Genomic DNA, 23475 nt, shown 5'->3' with positions numbered 1-23475 from the left:
CAGAATTTAAGGCTTCTCACCTAAAACCCAAGGGACAAAGATACGCTCTAAGAAACTCCATTGATGAAATAATGACTTTCGAACATAAAATGACAATGAAATGCAATTTGGGAGCGGGACTAGTTAGTTTAATGCATTTAAAACAGATCTACGGCCAGTTCAGTTTGACTTTGCACATACACTTATGACTTGGGCTGCGTTGGTGTTGGACCGTTTGGAGGAAACATCTCCCTGTGCTACCACTAAGACACGAGGAAGAAATGGAACCGTGTAGGTGTTAATTACAGGGAATATATCGCAGTTATACCGAGTTGAAACTGAAACGAGCACCGTGTTCCGCACGTCCCCATCGCGCACCAACAGCACCCACGGCACAAGCTTTACGCGTTATTTAGAAGTCAAAGGAAAATGCGCGTTAATGTTGGGCAAGTAATGCGCTTATTGCTCCCATTCTTCCAGCCAAACTGGTCCGGAGCAAGCGCCGAACCGTACGCAGCCAAAAGCATCGCTGGAGTCAGGATTTCATTCCAAATGACCTCAGCTGATGCTTGTTGTTGCTATTCTAGTTCATTGGGAAGCATGCTGGATCAGGGGTCCAAGAATGAAGTCGAAACATAGAAATAAAAACCCATCCGAATTAAATCAATACGTTTGTCATCACAGCATACGATGCTTGAAAAAACAAATCCCCCCATCAACACGGGGACCAGCGTGAAAATCCGAATCGACGGGAAGAAAGCGGGAATATGATGGAATTATTCTTGGAACTCTGTTTTCCTGTGGCTAAAGTAGTTTAAATCTGCGTTAGTCTATTCAGCTTTTGGGTGAACAAGGCAGCCCAGACAAAGAGCGGTGCAGTACCCTTGGGCGGCGACTCATGGGCACAGAAGACGAAAGGGAGAAAGCGTCTAGCTTTCTTTGCTTTGTGCTGACAGTGACTGACTCCTTGACAGAGGCGAGAAAAGGGGAGAGAAAAGAACAGAAACAAATTATTGGGCGAGAATAGAGACCGGCGAGAACATCTACAGCGAGCGAACATTACGAGTAAAGCTTCACATTGCAATTCTGCACGCGGATACACGGACGCCGTTGAAACTCTAAAGCACATTGGGTATTTCCCTTCCAATTCTTTTCTATAGCGAAGTTATTTCGCTTTTTAAAAGTGAGACTAGAATCTATTTAAAAGTGTGGTTTGCAAACTATAGATACCACTCACAGTGCAAAGAACAGCGTCCATCCCGGTGTGCAAGCTGCCCATCTGAGTTCAAACAGATTGTGCTACAGATACATTATGATTAGTGCTAGAGCTACATTCTGATTAGCGCTAGAGCTACATTCTGATTAGCGCTAGAGCTACATTCTGATTTGTGCTACAGCTACATTCTGATTTGTGCTACAGCTACATTCTGATTTGTGCTACAGCTACATTCTGATTAGCGCTAGACCTACATTCTGATTTACGTAGCGGACTTCAACATGGAAGCGTTGACTTTCTAGACCCACAAAAGAAGAATGTTCACACAAAACAGGTATTTCATATAGAACAGTTTCTCCCTCCCACCGAAACACACCACCGATGTATTTGATGATCTGGAATCTGCCGCTGGAGATTCATCCCTGTCTTGCCAATGGATATTCCAGCTTTCCCTCATCTCTGGATGCCCCATGTACTGTCCCCACTGTCCCCTTTCCTACTGTATTTAATTAGCAAAGTGATTAACAAGAGGAGAGAGATTTTTGAGCAGGGGAAAATACAACCAGGAGCGAGTCAGCAAGGTGAGAAAGGACATGAGGCCACACCAAGAACCTGAGGACGGCTGCTCCTTTTATTTCTTGTTATCTCTTTGCTCCTCTCTTTCTTCTTCCCCCTCTCTCCTCTATCTTGAGAAACACAAGAAGTGGTTTAAAAAGCCGAGTGACTAAAAGGGTGATGCTCTCCCATGTACCACATGTGCTTGGCAAGGTGGCAATTTTAATTCCAAGATAAAACAAGAGGGTGAGATTCATCATTGTGTCCTAAACAATTAAGAGTTCTTACAAAAACCTGTGGGGTGACTAAAAACACCCATAAATAACTCCAGATATAGCATGAAAGAAAAAACGACTACAGCTATTTTAAGAGATTGATAAAAGGAAATGAGAATCGAGGAATCCGACCCTGGGGACTGAAACAGAAGAACAGGGGTAGAGTCACCGGGCGCAATGCGAGCGATGGGAAAGGGAAGAGACGTCCCGACCCGTCTGCTCGGGCTACAAACCCAATTGAAGCTGGAAATGCTGCTCGACTCTCCCACTGGCAGCAGAAGCTGCAACCTGACTGATCTATTCCATAGGAAAGGCACAGCAAGATGACAACGGTTTTAATTCATTGTGTATGTGTCCCCGTGACACTCGGTCCAACGCCTCTTCTTAAACTCACCACATCTTTAGCTACAAAAGGAAGTTTATTTAGGTAAAGAGTTGATTGTAATTTAAAAAAACAAGCAAAAAAGCAACAAAACTAATTAGTTCCAACACGTTCTCAGGAGGTTTGAGAGCACCTGTTGGAAATTAATACTACTTTGAAGAATTTACACCATTCCGAACTGGCTTCTATTAGTGTCTACTTAAATGCTCAAAAAAGAAATGCGGCTGAAAACTACACCGGGCTTCTTTTGTACTTGGTTCCTACTCTCAATACTAAGTATTCACTAAATTTATTGTTTAAAAAAATCACTTGTTATTCACCAGACTGTGTTAGAAATGATGTGACCAGTTACTACTGGAGCATCTTGTTAGGAACATATGAGTAGATCACCAATACGGGGAGGCTGAAACTCCTCATGTCTCATTCTATTTTAGTCGTACATTCCTGAACCAGTTTGAGAAAAACCTGTTGGAAAAACCTGCAGAAATACATCTATTTGTTTTCAAGCTTTTGAAGAAAAATGAGTATATTATTAGTGGTATTATTAGCAGAGCAAAAGCATTTGCTCAAATCCAAATAACAGATGGCAAAGGAGGAGTGTAGAAGGGTAAGAACTCTTTACCCAACAGCACAGATTGATAAAATCAATGCGGTGACTTCTGGACACTGATTTGGAGGAAATCTGACTGTCACCACAGTTCATTCCGTCTTCCTGTGCACGAATAAAAGCACTTTAGTCAGTTGAAAATACAAAAACAAACCCCCACCAGTGTATTAACTGTGATGGGAATCTCAAATACTGTAACTTATTAGCATTAAGGGTATTTTAACTATGTTATCTTGTTAACCAGCAGAAGAGCTGGGTGAGTTAAGCAGTAACTCCCTTCATGAACATGGAGGCTAAAGACTCGCTCAAAGTTTGTAAAACTAATATGCAGTAAAACCTTAGGCTTGAATGTCTCCCTGTCCTGTGACCCTATGGCAGAGCTACGGCTGTAAAGAGCCTTTCTATTCTTCTAATTACTTAATAATTTGCATGTCATTTATGCTAAGACTGTTAGTATTTTCAGAAGGTGTAAGTATGATGCACACAGTATGATATAATGGAGCCAGCAGACACAGTCCTAAGCACTCAAGATATAATTTTTCATCTTAAAAGTTTACTTACAATTTCTGGGCTGACTTGATAAAATGAAGATGGAAAATAAACCCCAGCTTTACAACCGGAAGCGAAGAGCAGTTTTTTCTCGCTTACCAATTCGAATGGAACTAGTTCTGCACAAGAAACTCTTTGAGGAAGAGCTGAGCATGGGGCAGAGCTTCGTGTGGAGCAGAGGAACCACGGAACAGAGCACACACTGTGCTTTGCAAGCACAAGAGGTTCAATGAAGTCGTATTTGTCTTTCCACCCTTGCTCACAGCTTTGCTTGTGATTAACCCACATCATTCACTCGAACCTTCAAGTTCTTTGGGGCCTTGCTGAAACACTGGCCCAGGTTGGCCAGAGAGGTGGTGGCTGAACCATCCCTGGAGACATCCCAGGCCAGGCTGGACGGGGCTCTGAGCAACCTGAGCTGGTCAAGATGTCCCTGCTCATGGCAGGGGTGGCACTGGGTGAGCTTTGAAGGTCCCTTCAACCCAAACTATTCTATGATTCTATGGCTTGAACAGCCTTCCTTACATGAAACAACAATTTAAAGACCTTTTAATTTCCTTCACCAAATAAGCACATACTCAAGCTACAAAACCAGCACCCGCTTTGAACCAAGACCAACCCTGTGACAGGCCCTAAAAACTCCCTTCAGGCCCAAGTCCTGTTCTGGCTCCTCCAGAACCGCCCTCTTCTTCCTCACTGCCACATTCCCAGCTACTCCCACCCCAGAAACACCTTATTTTATTCAGCAGTACCTGCATATCCAAATGCTAAGAGCGACTGCTTAGAATCATAGAATCATTGAGATTGGAAAAGACCCTCAAGATCACCAAGTCCAACCATTAACCCAGCACTGCCAAGACTTCTTCAACATTGTGCTTCTTCAATACTCGCCAAAGCGAGTGGGCTTGAAGTGACATATTCTGTAGCACTACATGTAAAGAAATGTTTGAGCTATGATGAAAAAAATCACATCCCCAGAATTTTCTAGCGCAAAGGAGGCCCAGGAATCAGCCAAGGGAAGCAAAAGCGTATTTATTCTTCCTGGTCGTATTTATATAAGTGAGGATGGGACAGGAGAAACCAAAGAACTCTGTGTCAGGCCGAATTTCTGTAAAAACGGAGCAAGCAAACTAAGGCTTTATTGATTCCATGTCAAATTTTTATAATATCTAATTGACTAAGTGAAAGATTATTTTTGGAAATATGCGTATCAGGAAATATGTGCATCACCTTAGTAAGCCTGATGTTTGCTATTTCCAAACAAACTGCTGGCCAGAGTAAGTTCCTCCACCTCATTTAATTGGGCTACTTATCGAGATTTGTTTATAATCCTGCACACATGTAAAATTTGAGGGATAAAATTATTACTACGCTTGAAAAAAGGGGGAAATCTGGCAAGCAAGGATGCAGTAAGAGGTGTGTGGTGAAACCTGGCTCAGTAACACAGAGCCATAAGAAAACACTTCTTGGCTCCCAGTCCGGAACCAACCTCACCCTTAATTCATTAGAAAAGGTCTTTATTTAGAGAAAAAAAAAAAAGTATTTAAAAACCCTTCTGTCTTTGTGTGCTTTGGAATATTGAAACACTTGGAAAGAACAAGTTCGCGTTTCACTAGGCCAGAAATATTTGGAGGTATGTTAATATTTCAAAAAGAAGGACAAGGCGTCTTTCATTAACAGGCTCATTTTTAAACCTACAAAACTTCAAATACCTAAACTTCTAGACTATGAAATCATGTTCCACAGGGGTTTTTTGCTAGTGCTGATTTCTTTGTGAATTGTGGGGTTCTGTCCCGTGCAGGGACAGGAGTTGGACTCGATGATCCTTGAGGGTCCCTTCCAGCTCAGGACACTCTATGATTCCCCAAATCACAGAATCACAGAATCGACTGGGTTGGAAAAGACCTCAGAGATCATCCAGTCCAACCCTTGGTCCAACTCCAGCCCATTGACTAGATCATGGCACTAAGTGCCATGGCCAATCTCAGCTTAAAAACCTCCAGGGCCGGTGAGTCCAGCACCTCCCTGGGCAGCCATTCCAATGCCTGACCACTCTCTCTGCACAGAATTGCTTTCTAATCTCCAGCCTCAATTTCCCCTGGCAGAGTTGAAGCCCATGGCCCCTTGTCCTATTGCTGATGCCTGGGAGAAGAGACCAATCCCCACCTGGCTAGAACTGCCCTTCAGGTAGTTCTAGAGAGTGCTGAGCTCAGCTCTAAGCCTCCTCTTCTCCAGACTAAACAAGCCCAGCTCCCTCAGCCTCTCCCCATAGGGCTTGTGTTCAAGTCCCTTCCCCAGTCTTGTTGCTCTTCTCTGGACCCGCTCCAGCACTTCAATCTCTTTCCTGAGCTGAGGGGCCCAGAACTGAACACAATACTCCAGGTGTGGCCTCCCCAATGCAGAGCACAGGGGAAGGATCACTGCCCTTGTCCTGCTGACCACGCTGGTTTGGATACAGGACAGGACACCATTGGCCTTCTTGGCCACCTGGGCACACTGGTGGCTCATGTTGAGCTTCCTGTCCATTATTCCCCCAGATCCCTTTCTGCCTGGCTGCTCTCCAGCCACTCTGTGCCCAGCCTGGAGCGCTGCAGGGGGTTGTTGTGGCCAAAGTGCAGCACCCGGCACTTGGCCTTGTTGAACTTCAGCCCATTGGAATCAGCCCATTTTTCCAGTCTGTCCAGATCCCTCTGCAGAGCCCTCCTGCCTTCCCGCAGGTCGACACTTCCTCCCAACTTGGTGTCATCAGCAAATTTGCTGATGATGGTCTCAATCCCCTCATCTAAATCATCAACAAAGATGTTAAACAGGACGGGACCCAACACTGACCCCTGGGGGACACCACTAGTGACTGGCCACTAGCCAGGTGCAGCCCCATTCACCAGCACTCTCTGGGCCCGGCCCTCTAGCCAGTTCTTAACTGCTGGGGAACTCACTGTCAAATTTTCCTTTAAAATGAAGGGTATTAATATGTCTGCCTGCTTAACTCACCTGCCAAATGTCCCCAATTTTTGCTATTTAGGATCAGGAGAGGTCTAAACAAAGGGGGGCAATCTCGCTGAAAACAAACGGCAAAGTTAAATTATGATTTAACCTATCAAAGGCATGAAGGATGTTCCAGCTAAGTTATAAAAATGTGTCATATTCGAAGCCCTTAGCTCTACATCATTTAAATGTCACCAGAGAAAGGCTCTTATTGTGCTCTGCGCTGGATGCTGTCAGCTCTGCTGACCTGGAACTCGTGGGTTAACTCAACATCATGTACATCTGTTGCCTCCGCTGTTCCATCGGTTATTTGTGACAACAGGAGTGACAATTCTCCACATCTACATGAAATGTTACTTCATTTATTACAAGTGGATTCCTCTGGGGACTCAAAGATTCTTATAGAAAGGAACTCCCAAGGAAGAACCCGTATCACTCAACGTCATCTCCACAACCTGTCTATGGCTTAAAATTGAATATACTGACATCCACGCCACGCTCGGTGCATTTCAGATGATTCAGGGGCAAAAAGACCCAAATCACCAAACACACAAAAGTCCATCAGTGTTCTTATTAAAAAGAAGAACCCTTAAGAACAAATAATAAATTATGTCAGTGTTTCTGGTGGTTTGTAACGTGGTACAAAAATAAGAATCAAGCGCAACGATTTGCCCGTCATCCACCTTTACGAGTGACACGTTATCACAACCAACTTCCCTACATTAAGATCCAAACACTCTTTCAAAAGAGTTTGCACTCTAAGGCACAAATATAATGCATCGGATATAATGCATCAAGCAGCAGATACATAAGTAAGAATCAAGAAAACACGCTGACCACGCTTTGTGCTTATCTACCTCATCCCCCACGCTTGTTTGACAGGTACCGGAGGCACAAGAGCTGTAATTTGAGAGGTAACAGTAACCGCTGAAGCTCCATTACACTCTGCAGCTTGAGACACCTTTTCATTCCAGATCCTCTCATCTATTTTCTTGCACAAGGTCCATTGGGCTTCCTATGCCAAGGGGTAAACCTCAAACATCTTTGATAGAAGGTCAGGGATGGGGAAAGGGATCTGAAAAGGAAATCCATTGAACTTCTGCATAGCTTTCCTCCTTTTTGTATGAAATCTGGCATTTTTTGGTGTATGCGTCACTAAGCAGCTGCGTAAACGTTGAAGTGGGGCTGTGGACACTCCATTGGGTCACAATATTGAAGTTTGGGGACAAATACTAGTAATCCATAGGAGCATATCACAACATTAACACACTTTTGCACTGAAAATCTCCTTCATAAATATCATACAGAAGGAATTAGAAATGTGTGTTCTACTAAGGCACTAAGTAACTAATAGAAATCTTAGAAGCCTATAAAGCCACAGAAACAACATGTATTACCTCACATGCTCATCCTTCAATTAACCTGCGATTTTCAATAGCAAAAATTAAATGCTTTGATCTAAACAGCAGCTACAAAAACCAGCAATTAAGTCTCTTCTTTCTGCAGAGCAACGATTAATATTTAATTGCCTATTTTCGCTTTTCAAAGCTGCTCCTTCGTAATTAACACGTACTCAGGTAATTCAAGTTCTAGCCCACGATATTTTATTGCATTGTAAAAGTAAGTGAAAATATTGATGAGTAGCTTTGAAGTATTTTGCTCTCGTGTTGCCGCACGGATCCTGCTGCTCTCACAAGCGATGCTACATAGGACAGATGCAATAATTGTCTTAATAAATAACGAGTTTTACCTGACACCGAGACCGTGTGGGACCTCACTCCTTGCTTCTCATTGTTGGCCAGCCTGGAAAAAAGAGGTTGGAATCGCTGAATGCTGAACATTCTTCACGGGCGCACAGGCTGGGAATTCATCCTACCCGGGAATTAGTAATAACGGGGCCAAGGAATCTCCCACTGTGGCTTTTGGAGGGGGAGAAAAGCCAGAAAGGAATCTACCATCTCCAACCCATCCCGGGGAGGAAGAACGTCACTGTTTCAATTAGCGTAACGATCCAACATCTATACCTTGCCAATGTACATAGTTTGATGGTGCTTCTATTTTCTGTGTTATTTACTGGAAATAAAGTATGGATTGAGTTTTCATCTGTAAGATGAACCTACCCTGTGCAATTTCAAATTGATTTGCACATTGAGTAAATTTTTAAAAAGCAAATATAAATGTGGTTAGCTGTAAATGCTCATTAATAACATAAATTCCAATTAATTATACCGATTTTTTTCAGGTACATAAATAAACACAATTTTAATAGTAAGACAGCAAAATTATGGCACTTCATGCTTTCAGAAATCTGGAATTTCATCTGGTGAAGGCAAATCTTTCCAGATGGAAGAAGGTGTTTGCTAATAGTGCTGTACATCTGATAAAAGCCCATTCCACAATAAGAGCATATGAGGTGCCCTTGTTTAAACTGACTTAAATGTACAAACTTAGTTCTGGTAAAGTGTCCCAAAAAATGGGAAGAAGCTTTTCCTTCAAACCTTATTTTAGCCCAGAAATCCCTAGAAATAAAAGGATAAACCTCACGTGTTTGGAAAGTTGTTTTGTGTTTCTCAGTTGTATCTATTTAAGTAAAGAAAAGTTTTCCTCTTCCATAAGTGTAAGGAATTTGACACAGTCTCCCACAGCATCCTCACAGCTAAACTGAGGGAGTGCAGTCTGGATGTGGTGGTGAGATGGAGTGTGAACTGGCTGAAGGGAAGAAGCCAGAGAGTCGTGGTCAATGGGGCAGAGTCCAGTTGAGGCCTGTATCCAGTGCAGTGCCTCAGGGGCAGTGCTGGGCCTGTACTATTCAATATATTCATCAATGACTTGGACGAGGGAATAGAGTGACTGTCAGCAAGTTTGCTGATGACACCAAGCTGGGAGGAGTGGCTGACACGGCAGAGGCTGTGCTGCCATCAGAGACCTGGACAGGATGGAGAGCTGGGCGGGGAAAAATTGAATGAAATAGAACAAGGGCAAGTGTAGAGTCTTGTATCTGGGCAGAACAACCCCAGGTTTCAGTATAAGTTTGAAAACGACCTATTAGAGAGCAGTGTAGGGGAAAGGGACCTGGGGGTCCTGGGGACAGCAGGGTGACCATGAGCCAGCACTGGGCCCTTGTGGCCAGGAAGCCAATGGTACCTGGGGTGGGTTAGAAGGGGGTGGTCAGTAGGTCAGAGAGGTTCTCCTGCCCCTCTACTCTGCCCTGGGGAGACCACACCTGGAATATTGTGTCCAGTTGTGGCCCCTCAGTTCCAGCAGGACAGGGAACTGCTGGAGAGAGTCCAGCGCAGGGCAACAAAGATGCTGAAGGGAGTGGAGCATCTCCCGTGTGAGGAAAGGCTGAGGGAGCTGGGGCTCTGGAGCTGGACAAGAGGAGACTGAGGGGTGACCTCATTCATGGTTACAGATATATAAAGGGGGAGTGTCAGGAGGATGGAGCCAGGCTCTTCTTGGTGACAACCAATGATAGGACAAGGGGCAATGGGTTCAAACTGGAACACAAAAGGTTCCACTTAAATATGAGAAGAAACTTCTTCCTGGTGAGGGTGGCAGAGCCTGGCCCAGGCTGCCCAGGGAGGTTGTGGAGTCTCCTTCTGTGCAGACATTCCAACCCGCCTGGACACCTTCCTGTGTAACCTCATCTGGGTGTTCCTGCTCCATGGGGGGATTGCACTGGATGAGCTTTCCAGGTCCCTTCCAACCCCTGACATTCTGTGATTCTGTGAAGTGCATGCTGAAGTTCACCAATTTTAGTGCTTCCAGCCTTAAACTGAATTTCCTTTTCCTCCCTGCATTTTAACTTGTTCTGCATCATGATAAAACTCCCTGGTTAGTGAGGATGGGAGCAGGACCTGTGAAGGAAAAGCAACCACTGGTATCTAAGGGGCCGGTTTCTCGAGTTCTATACTCCACCCAATAACTGTAAACTTAATAATTCTGGACTCCTTCTAGGAATTATGGAAGAAATAGAGTAAGGTCAGAGCCAGCAAGGCCATGTGTCCCAAAAGAAAAGGGTGAGATAAGATGCTATAAACTGCTAAATTTCATTGGGTTTTTCAGCTTTATCTCCTGCTGCTGGATCCTGGTGATACTGGTTGATGAGGCTCAAGGGCGACAACCACCAACTCCAACAATAAGGGTTCTTAGTTCAAACTGATATATATATTTCTAAATTAGAAATATCTTGTTTACCTTAAAGCTTGGAAAGGAGAAAATGCAGAGAGGTAAATTTAGCATACTTTATGTAAGAATTCTTATTGTTATAAGGAGTCTCAGCACACCTGGACACAGTATCACCATAAAAATAACCAGAGGAAAAAACGCAACTCTATTTACCTGACACAGATCAGTATTTTCTAAAAATTCATAATTATTGCCAGAGAAGCATCTTCCTACGTTACTATACTTTAAATAGAGATTAAAAAATATTGGCTACATAAGCAATACTCTTTATTACAATGAACCTAGAGATCCCAACTTAGATTGGCCTCACTATAGAGATCTTTATTAATAAAAGGTGACATAGATTTACGATAGGTTAAAAACCACCTTTTCTGTATTTCACATAAGCAGAAATGGGGAGAAATAGGAAAAACAAGAGCATAGACTCACAGATTGAAGCTCAATTCAAAAACTGCTTAGCATCACTCCTATAATTCAATTTACTCATGCACTCAAAATCAATAGCCTGGATCCTTGTCAAGTCTTTTCCAAAACATCCTTCCCTTGTTACTGTCAAATATGATCGATGGATTATGCACTTTTTTTGCCAGATTTTATTTCTGGTATCTTTACAGTTTCATGCTGCTGTCAATCATTTATGCCCCATGGTGGCAAATGCCCGCTTGCTATTTGTCCTACAACGCAACAGCAACAATGAACATTAAGCACGTACAAAAGGTCCTAAAGCATCGCTTAAGCAAAACTAGTTTTCAAAACATTTTCTTTTCTTTTAATATATAACAAAAGAAAGGGTAAAACTTACTTTGGTATCGATGGTAAAGCTCTTTCACCTTCTGTGTAAACAAAAAGAAAACAGGATTAAATTACAGTTTCCAAATAACCTCTCTGGATGTGCAATGTATAGATGCCCGAAACAATCAGCATCTCAGTCTCTCAGGGAAACTTATGTCCATTCAAAAGCCCATTCTATACATCTATTAAAAGCAGGATATTATCACAACTTCTCAGACCTTTCGGCAAACTCTTATCTGAGAGAACAACGTCTACAGAACATAAAAGTTCTTTTTTATTCGGAACAAATAACTCCAATAAATCACCTGCAAAAAGTCTGACAGCATCTCATCTCTCTGGTAACAAGTGCTTTGCTTTTATCCCCAAGATATGCTAAGTGCTACCATATACATAAAACAATTGAAGCCAATACGGTCTCCCAAGTAAGACGACTGAAATAAATCACTGAAGCACGTAACTTATCATATTGATTTCACATTACGTTGAGATTAGACTATAGTAATACTTAGTAGCCAAAGACAAAATGTGCTTTTTGTAGACTATTTTCCAAGTCTTTCGTCAATAATGGTGTTGTGTATAAAAGCGCAGATGCACATACTGGAGTTTTCTGCTCCCTGTTGGATTTGATGAGACACTTGGTCTCCTATGGGGAAGGATGACGGGGACATTACTAATCCTTTAGTAAAACACCAACAGTTTCTGCTAGATCAAAACATGCAGGGAAGGTGGACAATTAAAATGGGATTAAATCTCTCAATCACTGTAGCGCTGATAAAGTGACTCAAGGGAAAACGCAGCAGCCACACTTAGAATATGGTGACATATGCTGCTTACACAAAATCACGTAACGTTCGCATCCTATGTTAAAATTTCTGCAATTTCCAGACATCACAAGAAGCAAACTACAGTTTCACCTTTCCGGTCCAAAGGCAGAACAGCATCATTTGGCTCACCAACCTGGGGCTGTTTGGATCTGCCTGACCAGGGGTGTCAACAAGGAAAGTGCAGAAAAGAAGTGAAACAAGCCCTAAAGAACCTTAAATTGCACTTGATCTCTCCATCAGCTCAGTCATTATTTCTGACAGCATCCTGTGCTCTAGTTTACACCGTCACGCTGCTCCTGCCAGTTATTCCAACACTGCTCCTACACTTGGCGATGGATTTAGTGGTTTAGATATTGCTGATGAATTGCAGGTGTTGCCGGTGAAACACACTCGCAGTCTGGTTGTTTTTAAAGGTTTAGAAAGTGATACTAACACACAAAGCTCTGTGTTAAAAGGACTTTACTAAACTGCACGCTTAACTTCACCATCCCCTATTTTTCAATCAAGATAACGGACGCACAATCAACAAGCAGCTATTCAAAATAATTTCCCTTCCTTTTTAACATGCATATTAACTGCATCCTATTCAAACTGTATTCTAAAGAGGGAATTGGGATTTCCTCTAGGGGTTTTTCTGTGTGTGGAGCACATCAGTATCATATTTGCAGACTTAAGAGACATCAGTCACTGATTTTATAACACTTGGAGGGCCACAATGCTTCATATGTTTAAAGCACCGACCTCAGCTGCAGATCAGGTTGTTTTTCTCTCATACAAATGCTAACCCCAACCTCTTAAAAAAAGGATCTAAAAGCAATAAAGATGAAATCTGACTTGAAAGTGCAGTACTGAATTTCCTTAACAATGAGATTTTTATTGTGTTCCTGAAAGTCCCAACTTAACTGAACAGCCTCCTATCAATGTGAAATAGAAATCAGGCGTTGCCATAAAACATCTCGCAACAAAACTGATTCCATCTTTATAGTAAACCTGTTCTACATGTTTGGTGAGATAAGGAGAATGCAAATACAAGTATTACACAGTTAGTTGAGGAGCAGTAGTAGGATACAGTTAACAAGTAAAGGCCGACAAGGGTGCAAGGAATTGAAGATGGATGGAAAACGGTGAAAGGAAAAGATGGGGATGGACTGAGAAAAACAGACTCCGACCCAAGTTAAAAGAATGTTTGTTTCCAGACTGGTTAGAAAAACAAAGAGCGCGCATGGATCCAACCTAACTAAATAATCATTATTTCTGATCCTCTTCCTTTTAGATGTCCGCGGCCAAATTCCAGGAGGCACAACTGATTTTGTTGGCGTTAGTGGCAGAGGAGTGGCCTGGGGGTCCTGGGGCCAGCAGGATGAGCATGAGCCAGCACTGGGCCCTTGTGGCCAGGAAGCCAATGGTACCTGGGGTGGATGAGAAGGGGGTGGTCAGTAGGTCAGAGAGGTTCTCCTGCCCCTCAGTTCCAGCAGGACAGGGAACTGCTGGAGAGAGTCCAGCGCAGGGCAACAAAGATGCTGAAGGGAGTGGAGCATCTCCCGTGTGAGGAAAGGCTGAGGGAGCTGGGGCTCTGGAGCTGGACAAGAGGAGACTGAGGGGTGACCTCATTCATGGTTACAGATATATAAAGGGTGAGTGTCAGGAGGATGGAGCCAGGCTCTTCTCGGTGACAGCCAATGACAGGACAAGGAGTAATGGGTTCAAACTGGAACACAAAAGGTTCCACTTAAATTTGAGAAGAAACTTCTTCATGGTGTGGGTGGCAGAGCCTGGCCCAGGCTGCCCAGGGAGGTTGTGGAGTCTCCTTCTGTGCAGACATTCCAACCCGCCTGGACACCTTCCTGTGTAACCTCATCTGGGTGTTCCTGCTCCATGGGGGGATTGCACTGGATGAGCTTTCCAGGTCCCTTCCAACCCCTGACATTCTGGGATTCTGTGAGGAACGCGTTGTTGTGCGCTGAACAGAACTGGGGTGATGGGCGGGAGATGCAGATGACGCAGGTTCAGCCCTGGGGAGGAGCAGGGAGAGCATGGGACCCCCCTGCAGTGCTGGGGGCTGATCTGGGACCCCAACATAAGCACATGGATCTACTGGATCAAGTCCAGAGGGAATGACGATGGTCAGAGGGCTGGAACAGCTCTGCTGGGGGGGGTCTGAGAGAGTTGGCATGTTCAGTCTGAAGAGAAGGTTCCAGGGAGACCTTATTTTGGCCTTTCAGTACATAAAGGGGACCTACAAGAAAGCTGGAGAGGGACTTTTTATAAGGGCATGCAGTGAACTGACAAGGGGTGATGGCTTTGAACTGAAAGAGGGGAGATTTGGATCAGTTATATGGAAGAAATTCTTCCCCATGAGGGTGGTGAGAGCCTGGCCCAGGTTGCCCAGAGAGGTGGTGGATGCCCCATCCCTGGAGACATCCCAGGCCAGGCTGGACGGGGCTCTGAGCAACCTGAGCTGGTGAAGATTCCCCTGCTCATGGCAGGGTTTGGATTAGATAGATGAGCTTTAAGTTCCTTTCCAACCCAAACCATTCTCTGGTTCTATCACCTTCCAGGAGCCTCCACACTCTCTGAATCCAAGCTGCTCACTTCAGGCACTGCTTCCAAAAACTGCATTAATCTACTTACAGCTTATATCCCCGACAAAACATGAAGCATTCATTAGTACCCTTGTAGGTCTGAAGTAAAGATTTATTACTAAGAGCATCCCAGGAAAAGCATATGTTGTTTTTCACATGTTGAAACCCACAACATTTTGCACAGTTCTGTAGTCAATTGAAAAACGACGTATGCACGATTGTATTGGGGTGTCCATGCCCAGGCACCGCAGGGGCCTCTGTGGGTGCTGGACACAGCTGGGAAAGATGGGCGGAAAGTTGCTCCTTTACTTTTGTTTCTCACTACCCAAACTATTATACTTGGTAATAAATTAATTTTCCCCCAACCAAGTCTGTTTTGATCATTAGTAAGTGTCCTCCCTGATTTTATCTCCACCCCATCCCTGGAGACATCCCAGGCCAGGCTGGACGGGGCTCTGAGCAACCTGAGCTGGTGAAGATGTTCCTGCTCATGGCAGGGGTGGCACTGGGTGAGCTTTGAAGGTCCTTTCCAACCCAAACCATTCCATGATCTCAAACCATGGATTTCTTCATCCTATTTTTCTCCCCCTGACCTGCTGAGGAGCAGCGAGGTTGCCCACCATCCAGGGCTAAAACACCTTTTTGGTGCCCAACGTGAGGCTTCAGGAGTTCAAGGCAACACCAGTAACTGGAAGAGGTCGGGGCCAAAAGTCAAGACTGGAGAATTCCAGAGAGTGCAATAATTGTGGGGAGCTTGGATGCCGGTGTTGGGAATTTGTCATCGTAAAGTGGTGATGGTCAAGGAAAGGAGTTCTATTGTGTATATGGAATCATGGTGTAGTCTGGGTTGGAAAGGACCTTTAAAGCTCACCCAGTTCCCCCCTGCCATGAGCAGGGACATCTTCACCAGCTCAGGTTGCTCAGAGCCCCGTCCAGCCTGGCCTGGGATGTCTCCAGGGATGGTTCATCCACCACCTCTCTGGGCAACGTGGGCCAGGCTCTCACCTCCTCATTGTACTGTCATTTTACGTTCCTCTAACCCCTGGCTTCAGGAGATGGGAAATACTCTCAAGTATTTTGATTTACCACAATGTAAACTGTCCTCACCTGACGGAAATTACCGTGAAAGCAAAATCAGTGAGGGGTCAAATTAGTCAAAGCAATGACAGTATTGTCATAATTAGAACGTATGTTGCCATTCCGCTAAACGAAAATGGTCTTCACAATTTGTGTGAAAAGAGAAAACACTTATTTGGAGAACATCATAAACTATTAAATGTTGGTGTTCTGAAACTCAAAATTCCGAGTTTTCATCCAGCTATAATCCCTTTAGATTCAAAGGAACGTTTCAATGTAGAGGTGGGTTCTGGTATAAAGAAATGAATCAGGTAACTATTGCTGTTGTTCAGGTGTTTGTTTTTTTTTTTCCAGAGTCTTTTTATCCTTTTGTAAGACTTTTGAGAATTTTGCATTACCTATAAATCTTGTTTAAAGTGATTAATAGACAGAAAATTCAGCCACTGAACTCAGATCACAGGAAAGCTACTTAGTGCATAGTCCAATCAGTAAAACCCTCTGTAATATCAGTTTATATTTCTATCTATGCTTTTTGCCTGTAAGAGTTAAGTTTGATAATGGAAACATAACTATTAAGTTTAAAGTTTCCATATTGGTCTAAAGGGACCTATATACCAAAATATTTGTGAAAAATAAAACAAACTGAATGGAAATATGCCAAACACTGCCCAGGTCTTAAACACTACTGAGTGCTCTCGGCAAATTAAGAAAAACTGGATTATTAACAGATAGCGAGACACATAATATCACAAAAACGCAGGTTGTTTTAGTAATCAAGAATGATAATTTATGAGGACACTTGCAATGAATATGTAAATTTACAACAAAGAGGGGATGGGGAAGCTCCAAGAGAGGAGAAATCCCATCTGTTGGATGGAGAGTTGCTACATGATTTGTTTCAATGTGCTGTGTATAATCAAAGCTCACGGTAGGAGGGAGCTGGGAATGCAGTTCATGGTGGGGCCAGCTCCTCTATGAAATGTTTAATTAACATGTTGTGTATGGCTCTGAACTTCAAACCCAAGAAACCTCAGGCAAAAGAGCCCCACAATTTGTTTTAACTGGAGGGATTGTCTTAATGTTTGCCTGAGGAGGAGCGTTACCAGAGCTCTATTTAACGTTCCTTTAACTCAATCACCGCTCATTTGCTCTGTGTTAAAACACACCAGTAAGAATATCACACAAATGAACACACTCCATTAAAAGCATTGATTTATTCTGCATTCGTGCCTACCGGCAAACCACACTGCAAGGCACAGCTGTGCCCAGTACCGAACAAATCACAGCAAAATCAGAGATCGTACCCTCAATAGAGCTTAGTGAGCTTGGAAGACATAAACAATAAGGAAGGCAGGTCAGAAAAGAATTAGAAAGTGCAAAGAGACTGGGTCAATTCTTATTGCGACTTAGAGCAGCAATAAGTCAGGCCCCATGTGTCCTGCTAATGTGAGATGGTGGTTGCTTCTACGCACCGTGGAAGAAGTAAGTACTGAAGAGGACATGGTAAACCCTGTGGAGACTTTGGTTTTGAACGTGAATTTGTGGGGAAAACACGTGGTATAAGCTTGTGGTGTCTAAAAGATGCATAAATGAGGCTTTTAGGGACATGGCTTAGTGTCAGTGTTGGGTTAATGGTTGGCCTTGATGCTCTTGAGGGTCTTTTCCAGCCAAAGTGACTCTATGATTCTTTGAATCATAGTCCTGGTCACGTAAGTAGTAGCTGAACAACTTTTCTGATGGATATATTGAGGTATTTTCGACTTTCCTATTACACAAGGGTTGTCAGGCATTGGAACAGGCTGGACAGGGCAGTGGTGGAGTCACCATCCCTGGAGGGGTTGAAAAGATGCATAGATGAGGTTCTTAGGGACATGGATTTGTGGTGGACTTGGCTGTGTTATCAGTCAGACTTGATGATTTTAAAGGTCTTTTCCAACCAAAATGGTTCCATGATAAATGCAAATGATTCCATGTCTGGGTAAGAAGAGCAGAGCAGGGCTGAGAAACAGAAACACATAATTGATGCCACCATGCCCAGCACTGGAAGCTTGTACACAGGATGAACAGAGATGAGACTGCAAGAACTGAACACATGTGCCTCTAAAGAGCATAGGGCAGGGTCAGAGCTGCCCATTAACTCAGAACAGCTGAGAGGTGGGGACAGGTAACGTGTTAAGATTGTGCACAAGTGTGATGGGAGCGGCTGAGGGACCTGGGGGGTTCAGCTGGAGAACAGGAGCTGAGGGGAGACCTTCTGATCTCTGAACTGCCTGAAAGGAGCTTGGAGCATGGAGGGGGTTGGTCTCTTCTCCAAGGAACAAGTGACAGGATGAGAGGAAATGGCCTCAAGTTGCACCACGGGAGGTTTAGATTGGATATTAGGAAGAAATTCTTCACAGAAAAGATTGTCAGGCATTGGAACAGGCTGCCCAGGGCAGTGGTGGAGTCTCCATCCCTGGAGGGGTTTAAAAGACATTTAGATGAAGTTCTTAAGGACATGGGTTAGTTCCAGGGTTAGGTTAATGGTTGGACTTGATGATCCTGATGGTCTCTTCCATCAAAATGATTAAATGACTCTAATATATGAAAAATTTTTAACAGCTCAACTTTGGCTACTACAGTTCAGGCAGAAAAAGTCAATCCACTGGGTATTAGAAAGCACTGGGATTGAATAACAGGGATTGTAACAAACTCCAAAGCATGGCTTTTCAGAGAAGAGGAGGCACATGGCAATCGCTCACAGGTACAGGTGAGACTAACGGAGTGAAAAACTTGGTTTGTGCTGCCTGTTTTATTTTCAGATTGGATAGTAGGGAAAACCTCTTTGCAGAAAGGGCTGTCGGGCATTGGAACAGGCTGCCCAGGGCAGTGGTGGAGTCACCATCCCTGGAGGGGTTTAAAAGACACATAGATGAAGTTCTTAGGGACATGGGTTAGAGACCTGACAGTGTTGGGTTAACAGTTGGACTCAATGATCCTAAAGGTCTTTTCCAACCAAAATGATTCTGTGATTCTACTATCACTGTTGCTAGCTTATCGTTCTGGTGTCAAACCTTAGTGCCAGTGGCTTTTCACCAACGAGCTGTGCATCAGGTTGGCTGGAAAAGCTGAGTTTGTGTTGAGGGAGATTTTCCTTTGGTTGGGGATACGGCTGCATGACTAATGCAAATTTAACAAAGCAGCTTCTGTTGGAGCTAAGTCAGTCACACATGCTAAGGGGCAGAAATAACGAACAAACATGCAAATTTAAGACTAATTTAAACCATCTAATTCAAAACATCTAACACCCTAAGTCCCATTTCTTCATTCCTGAATGTCCGAGTTTCAAGGTTTTGCATTTTTCTCTCTGTGGAGCTGTGAAAGATCCAAACTACATCAGTAACATCCCCCCATTTGAACAACTACAGACTAGGGAAAAACACGCCACAGAGGAGCAAAAATATTATGGCTAAAAAGAGAATCAGCTTCACACTGGAGAGATGCTGGAACGGTTTGTGTGCTTCTTATATTACAAATAGGGAAAGAGCTTATTGTTTTAGACACCAGAAATGGTGAATTGTTTTCCAGAATTAAAGATTAGCACATTCCTAAGCAGCTTTGCTTGGGTGTTTTCCAATAGTTAAAGCTGGTTGAAATTAGAAATACTAATGAAATGTAATTAAAGTCCTCTCATTAAAGTTAGGTGTACCTGCATCCTCGTCTCACCGCTTGTGGGTTGCTACGGAAACAACCGATCGACACTACAAAACGCATCTTCTTTAGTTCTATTTTATGAGAAAGGCTCACGAGACTTCTCTTAAAGTTATAAAAATAAACCCAGAGACATTTTTAGTATCCAGGAGGAAGGCAGAAATTTCCAATAACTATCACTAGTCAGAACTGTATCAAAATGCATTCTAACCAACCACTGAGTTTCTACTTATTTATTAGGGAATCACACCTCAAGATAACACCTCCTTGTTAGGAGTGCTTTTAATTACAATTTATCTATAACTGCTACTTAAGTTTAGAGGAGTGTAAAGCAGTGATTACTGAAAACTAGTCTAAATTACCAGCCATTAAGTGATTGTGACAGCGTAACATTCACTATCAGTGTTTCGTGCCACAAAAACACCTCATGGTTCCTCCCTGATAGAAAAGAGCCTCCAAGCGAGGTTTTTGCTGATATCTCATGTCTTCAATTCAAATACAAAATAATCCATCAGTAAATATATGTATTAGCACTAAACACCTCCTTACCTTTCTGCGGCCGGATGATAAAGGATTGCGTCGCCCCGTTCACCAGTCGGCAATACCCGTCTATCAGGTCAGCCATGTTCTCCGCAATGGTCAGTGACGGTGCTGTCACTGTCAGAGGCTACAGAGGGGAAACAAACACGGCACCAACAAAGAGGTTTTATTGCGGTTGCAAGCGCTGAGCAGAGCGGCTGAGTCATCGCGCCACAACTCGGCACGCGCGGTGAACAGAGAAACGCGGGCGAGCAAAGAACGGTGCGGTTTTTGCTTCACCTTTTATGTAGCAAATGGAAAATGTGAGGTTTAGAAAGCACGGCTGATAAAACCCTCCAACTAGATGTAACATTAATCTGGATTTATTAAGAGGCCGCCAGCTAAACTTTCACTCAACAACTCTTCATTACAACTTCTATGACTTTTACGGCTATAATTATGACAATTCTCACATGGGTGGCATCTTTTTTCCACCCTTTTACAGCAATTTGACACAGTCTCCCACAGCATCCTCACAGCTAAACTGAGGGAGTGTGGTCTGGACGATCGGGTGGTGAGGTGACTGTGAACTGGCTGAAGGGAAGAAGCCAGAGAGTCGTGGTCAATGGGGCAGAGTCCAGTTGAGGCCTGTATCCAGTGCAGTGCCTCAGGGGGCAGTGCTGGGCCTGTACTATTCAATATATTCATCAATGATTTGGACGAGGGAATAGAGTGACTGTCAGCAAGTTTGCTGATGACACCAAGCTGGGAGGAGTGGCTGACACGGCAGAGGCTGTGCTGCCATCAGAGACCTGGACAGGCTGGAGAGTTGGGCGGGGAAAAATTGAATGAAATAGAACAAGGGCAAGTGTAGAGTCTTGTATCTGGGCAGAACAACCCCAGGTTCCAGTATAAGTTGGGGAACGAGCTGTTGGAGAGCAGTGTAGGGGAAAGGGACCTGGGGGTCCTGGGGACAGCAGGGTGACCATGAGCCAGCACTGGGCCCTTGTGGCCAGGAAGCCAATGGTACCTGGGGTGGGTTAGAAGGGGGTGGTCAGTAGGTCAGAGAGGTTCTCCTGCCCCTCTACTCTGCCCTGGGGAGACCACACCTGGAATATTGTGTCCAGTTGTGGCCCCTCAGTTCCAGCAGGACAGGGAACTGCTGGAGAGAGTCCAGCGCAGGGCAACAAAGATGCTGAAGGGAGTGGAGCATCTCCCGTGTGAGGAAAGGCTGAGGGAGCTGGGGCTCTGGAGCTGGAGGAGAGGAGACTGAGGGGTGACCTCATTCGTGGCGATCAATATATAAAGGGTGAGTGTCAGGAGGATGGAGCCAGGCTCTTCTCGGTGACAATCAATGATAGGACAAGGAGCAATGGGTACAAACTGGAACACAAAAGGTTCCACTTAAATTTGAGAAGAAACTTCTTCCTGGTGAGGGTGGCAGAGCCTGGCCCAGGCTGCCCAGGGGGGTTGTGGAGTCTCCTTCTGTGCAGACATTCCAACCCGCCTGGACACCTTCCTGTGTAACCTCATCTGGGTGTTCCTGCTCCATGGGGGGATTGCACTGGATGAGCTTTCCAGGTCCCTTCCAATCCCTGACATTCTGGGATTCTGTAATTTATTCTTTGCCCTAAAAAGTAACCTTACCAATTTCAAAAAAGATTGAAAAGACAGTGGAAAAGGAGACGAGAGACATACGGACAAGGTATTAATTGTAATAGCACCAACATTCATCACGCTCAGCACAGATTTGCCAACCTGCCCCAGCACTTCTCCAGCACAGTGCCTGGTTTGGACCAAGGGAAATATTTTATTTCACTCCCAGCTTTGCCTCCACATCATCTGAGGGAACAAATTTTCCCTCTTTCATATTTCCCCTTTTCACAAAATTAAAGTGGTTCATTTTCCTCTTTGGTACAGAGCATCATATACATATGTAACTTTTCAGCTGCATTTAGTATTTTTAAATTAAGTCTCTTTTACTAAAGTGTATGAGCACCGGATGTAAAACCTAAGACATGTAATGATCTTACCGTATTTTAAGACCCCAGAAAATCTGACTAGTATGATGACACTCAACTCAACTCACACTCAACTTCCCTTTCCCCTAAAGAACGAGAAAAATCAAACGACTGCAGAATGCTCAGAACGCAAAATATTGAACTATAATGTAATTACAGGAGGAGCGAGCGAGTTTACCAACAACCGAAATCTTGGTACACACTCACACATAAGCAATGCCGAGTTTAAACACGCGCATGCAAAACTGAGTTTACTTTTAGTACAACATAGAAAAACCCAGGATGATGTTACATGCCAGAATGAAATCACAATATAGAGGATATCTTCGTTAAGAGTATAATAATCTCCAACCCTTCCCAGGAAACCCAAAGCCAGTAATGGTCGTATCGTACCTCAGGCGCACCCGCTATCTTGAGTTGCAACATCCCTTTCCTGTCCTTGTCTTCGCTGTTTGAATATTGAATTGTTTGCACCTGATTAAAGTCTGCGAGATGAGTCGGCTGCAGAAAGGCAATGGAAAAAGTGGAGAACAGTTCAAAATGACAAGAAAAAAACACTTTGCCTTTATTCCTGCTATTACAAAAGCACGTGTAGGCTTCGCTCTCCAAGCTACACTTGTAGAAACTTGTTCCTCTGTGTCTTTACAGTTTTATGATATATATATATCCAAATATCTACATGATTTGCAAATTAAACCAAGCCAGGTTTGCCTACAGAGGTCACTGTTGAGTAACTCCAGGCACACACTGAAGTACATTGTGGAAACAACCTCTTGGAGGTCAAGACGGAAAACTCAACAGGTTTACACTCGGTATTTGCACTCCGGGCACACTTAACATTCCTCTGGCCTGTTGTAAAAGGTACATTTTTCACCGGTTACGTATTCCTGATCTCCAAACCTTCACGCCACCCTTGAATTAATGTCAATATTAGTTGGACATGGGCTCAATTCAAGTCAAGATTGTAAAGGTCCCACAGATTTTGCTACAAGAACCTGAATATAAGTTCCTTCCGCTACAAAGTTGTGCAGGAAATATTGTAATAGAGTCAGTATCAGGTAATGAAAAGGGTGTTAAGGATATGAAATAAAGCAAATCAGCCAGCAACGACTGCACAACCGCTACGCACCAACTGATTAAACAAGTTCTTCATTTATTCTCCCTAAGAAACGGGAGAATAATTTAGAATAAATTTGCACGTTTGATTGTTAAAAAGTCACCACTTACGCTTCAA

The 23475-nt window shown here is 43.8% G+C and overlaps 1 protein-coding gene and 1 long non-coding RNA gene across 6 annotated transcripts in view; one reads left to right on the top strand and one right to left on the bottom strand.

Annotated features, from left to right (window-relative positions):
• PTK2 (protein tyrosine kinase 2) overlaps positions 1–23475 on the bottom strand; it is a 205893-nt gene that overhangs the window by 53567 nt on the left and 128851 nt on the right. For 4 of the 5 annotated variants that reach the window (XM_082045902.1, XM_082045900.1, XM_082045898.1 and 1 more), the window contains 5 exons: positions 22635–22742; positions 20251–20368; positions 11539–11569; positions 8299–8351; positions 862–945 (listed from right to left, as the gene is read on the bottom strand). In XM_082045902.1, coding sequence (XP_081902028.1) covers positions 862–945; positions 8299–8351; positions 11539–11569; positions 20251–20368; positions 22635–22742 — 394 coding nt within the window. The remainder of the gene's footprint in view (positions 1–861; positions 946–8298; positions 8352–11538; positions 11570–20250; positions 20369–22634; positions 22743–23475) is intronic. The other variant, XM_082045899.1, reaches the window with a different exon arrangement.
• LOC309436619 overlaps positions 1–23475 on the top strand; it is a 481462-nt gene that overhangs the window by 421229 nt on the left and 36758 nt on the right. The window lies entirely within an intron of this gene.

This window comes from Streptopelia decaocto (assembly GCF_964273445.1).
Source record: "Streptopelia decaocto genome assembly, chromosome: 2".
In the NCBI taxonomy this organism is placed as follows: domain Eukaryota; kingdom Metazoa; phylum Chordata; class Aves; order Columbiformes; family Columbidae; genus Streptopelia; species Streptopelia decaocto.
This window is presented reverse-complemented; position numbering and strand designations above follow the sequence as displayed.